General features: G+C 47.4%; 2 protein-coding genes across 2 annotated transcripts in view; one reads left to right on the forward strand and one right to left on the reverse strand.

Annotated features, from left to right (window-relative positions):
- TSR2 (TSR2, ribosome maturation factor) overlaps positions 1–2,526 on the forward strand; it is a 4,637-nt gene extending 2,111 nt beyond the window's left edge. Inside the window, exons 3-5 of the mRNA XM_025040940.1 lie at positions 447–538; positions 1,100–1,270; positions 1,507–2,526. Coding sequence (XP_024896708.1) covers positions 447–538; positions 1,100–1,270; positions 1,507–1,641 — 398 coding nt within the window. The 3' untranslated portion in view covers positions 1,642–2,526. The remainder of the gene's footprint in view (positions 1–446; positions 539–1,099; positions 1,271–1,506) is intronic.
- FGD1 (FYVE, RhoGEF and PH domain containing 1) overlaps positions 2,387–3,162 on the reverse strand; it is a 40,976-nt gene continuing 40,200 nt past the window's right edge. The window contains exon 20 of the mRNA XM_015598388.1: positions 2,387–2,539. Within this exon, the coding sequence (XP_015453874.1) occupies positions 2,387–2,539 (153 nt within the window). The remainder of the gene's footprint in view (positions 2,540–3,162) is intronic.

Genomic DNA, 3,162 nt, shown 5'->3' on the forward strand with positions numbered 1-3,162 from the left:
GCCAAGGGGGAATGAACTCTACCAAAAGGAAGATAGAACAAGGAGCTTTGTGAAAGACTTTGAGTAATTCTCTAATTAAAGAAAAAGAGCATGAGCTCATAAGGTAACTGAAGCCCAGAGAGGAGGGTTTAGGCAGTCACAATATGTTGATGTCAAGGCTATGATGATTTCATCATTGCAAATACTTATATCCATTTCTTCTTATCTCGTTGGTCTGTGCCCACCTATATCAGTGGAGACAAAGTTGTGAAGGGTCTCTCAATTAAAAAAAAAAAGTGATGTTAAAACTTGGAATGTGGAACAGTTTAGCAAATAAAAGGCTCACTGTTTGGACCCTTTACCCACCAACCAAATGTAGACCCAGCAGGTAGGTATTGAAGAGTAGCAGGCAGAAGTGATGAAGTTGGCTGATCATTGACCAGAGGGCCCTATCCTTTTCTACTCAGCTGACTTGGAGCTAAATGAGGTGGAAGACTTCCTTGGAGAGCTCATGACAAATGAATTTGACACGGTTGTAGAGGATGGGAGTCTGCCCCAGGTGAGCATGTCGTGGACACAACTGCCATCTCCCTGCCTGCAGTCTTTCTTCCAAAGTATCTATTTTAGGCCAAGATTCTTGATTCCAACCATTCCTAAGTCTTGCACAAGAATTCTTTATGACTACCTATTGCCCAGTGGAAAAAGTCTAATCGTCCTAGGCCTTTCCAAACCCTGTCTCTACTCTTTTATTTCACTCCATATATCATTCTTAGTCAGGTCTGTTCTTCACCCCCATCCCAAGGGCAGGTCAGGCCAGGTACATTTCCACCCCTGCTCTGGTCACTATCACTCCCCTTGCTGGGATTTCTTTCCTTTTTACATCTTACATCTTTCAAAACCAGTTCCAGTGCCTTCCCTGCTAGGAGGCCCTCTTTCAAAGCTTCAGGCCCTTACCTGAGCCCTTCATATGTGGATTTTTCATTAGTGAACTCTTTAGGGGAGAAAAGAGCCCCATTTTCTTCTGGAAAATTCCAAACCCCGCCCCACTTTTGCTGCAAATACGGGCTGGTTGTATTGTAGGTTCTCTAGAAAAATCCAAGCTGGTTAAATGTTTTGATAGGTGAGTCAACAGCTGCAGACCCTGTTCCACCACTTCCAGAGGGGTGATGGCACTGCTCTGAAGGAGATGGCCTCCCACATCACTCAAAAAAAGTGCGAGGTTAGAGCCACTGCACTTACAACAGCTAGAGAGACGGATAAGGATGATGCAGACAATGTGGAGGAGATGGAGGTAAAGGGGTGCCCCTTGTGTGGGGGAGATGCAGATATTTTCACTTTTCTGGGAGATCAACTAGCTTCACAGGGAAGTGATGGGGGTGGGGTGGTGGTGGTTGCATTATCTAGAGAGGGCAGGGAACTTACCTAAGGTCACACAGCCAATCCTTGCAAAGCTGGGAGGAGAGCCTGGGTCTCCAGTGGCCACATCTGGGAGGTGTTGCTTTTAGCTCTTTTGCATTTCTCTTCCAGGTCACAGCTGTGAATGATGGGGCAGCTACAGATGGAGTCAGCCGCCAGCCTGAACCCTCTGGTCCAGACTCCCAGACTATTAAGGAAGAGGATATAGTGGAGGATGGCTGGACCATCGTCCGGAGAAAGAAATGAGTGGGGCCACAAATGGTTTGGGCCCTTGTTTGCTAGTTGTTTTGAGATTTTTTTTGGAGGGTTGTGGACCTCTGGACTGGTTATCTCATCTCCACCTTCTCCCTATTTCCCTGTCCAGCTCCCTCCAGGGGAAGAAGAGCCCTAGGGTCCTTTGTCTTGGGTTGATGGAACCTGGTTCACTGTATCCCCTTGGGCCTTAAGTTACTACCTGAATGATAAGGCCTGGTTTTCCAGCACAGTGCCTCTTGGGTGCATTGTGAAGAAGGAAGGATGAATGGGTATGGGTGTGGCTGGAGGAGAAGCTAAATACTTGTTGACAGTAGGCAGGTAGACTTGTGAAGAGAGAGGACCAACAGAACCAATACTCAGCATAAGGGAACCAATACTTTTGCTGGGTCAGGAATGGTGACATGAACACGCAACTGAAAGATTAGTTGATATAAGTGAAAGCTGTAGTACCTCTCCCACTCTTCACCCGTGTATACACACACACAGCAGCTCTGTACCCCTGCCCAGAAATTGGAGCCTTCTGGGAACACTCCCTACACCCCAGCCTCCAGCCCTGAGTTCCTTCAGGAAGTCTTAAGACCTTGGCAAGGTGGTGAGCTTGGGGGACCTGGGCTTTATTTTCTGTCTCTTCCAACCTTTTAACAAACTCTTATTTCCATCCCATCCAAGTCTAGGGATGAGGCTTAAGACCTCAATAAATAATACCTTATTGTTTACTCTGTAAGTAGCGTTGGCATCAGCCTTCTGGTAGCTGAGCTTCAGAACTCAGCAAGGGAACAGTTTCTGGGCCCACGCTTGCAGCCTGGTACTTTGGACAAATAAACAGATGGACAAATGGAGCACAGCAGTGCTCTAAAAGTTTCTGTAAGCCTGAAATAAACTGTATTTTCTTTAAAAAAAAAAAACCAAAAAAACAAAAAAAAAAAACCCAAAGAGTATCCATTGTTCTCTCCCCTGTTCCCTTGTCCTGCCCGGTGGCCCTGCCATGGGTCTGGACAATAAAATACTGGGTAGTCTTGGGGCTGGGTAGAAGCTGTAAGTTGTGGAGGCAAGAGGGGTCTGGTCACCACCCCACATAGCATCGTACATGTGAAGACACTGGTTGAGGGGGCAGGGGTGAACCAGAGCCATGGGGTCAGTGGCACTTGAATCCAGGTCTCTTGCCTGTGGTGCTTTGTGGGGAATTGGGTGGAGGCAGGATCTATGGGGGTACTGAGGGGATCAGGGAAAATTGGCCTAATTGAGGCAGGTCTAGCAACAGCTCCCACCCTCCCTGGGGACAGGGATTTAAAAAAATTCACTGTAGGAATATTTCTTTTAAAAGCCCACATTTTGTGAAAAGATGAATTAAAAAACCCAAGACCCAGCATTCTGGATTGAAAGTGCCCATGATGGGAATTCAAGTATTGACTGAGCTGGGAGGAAGGGGGCTGGGGCCCCCAACTGGACATGGGCAGCTAGGGTGTGGGACAGGGAGCCCCAGTTCCCCCCAAACTCTCTAGGTCTTGTCTC

This window comes from Pteropus alecto, unplaced genomic scaffold (genome assembly GCF_000325575.1).
Source record: "Pteropus alecto unplaced genomic scaffold, ASM32557v1 scaffold249, whole genome shotgun sequence".
Taxonomy (NCBI): Eukaryota; Metazoa; Chordata; class Mammalia; order Chiroptera; family Pteropodidae; genus Pteropus; species Pteropus alecto.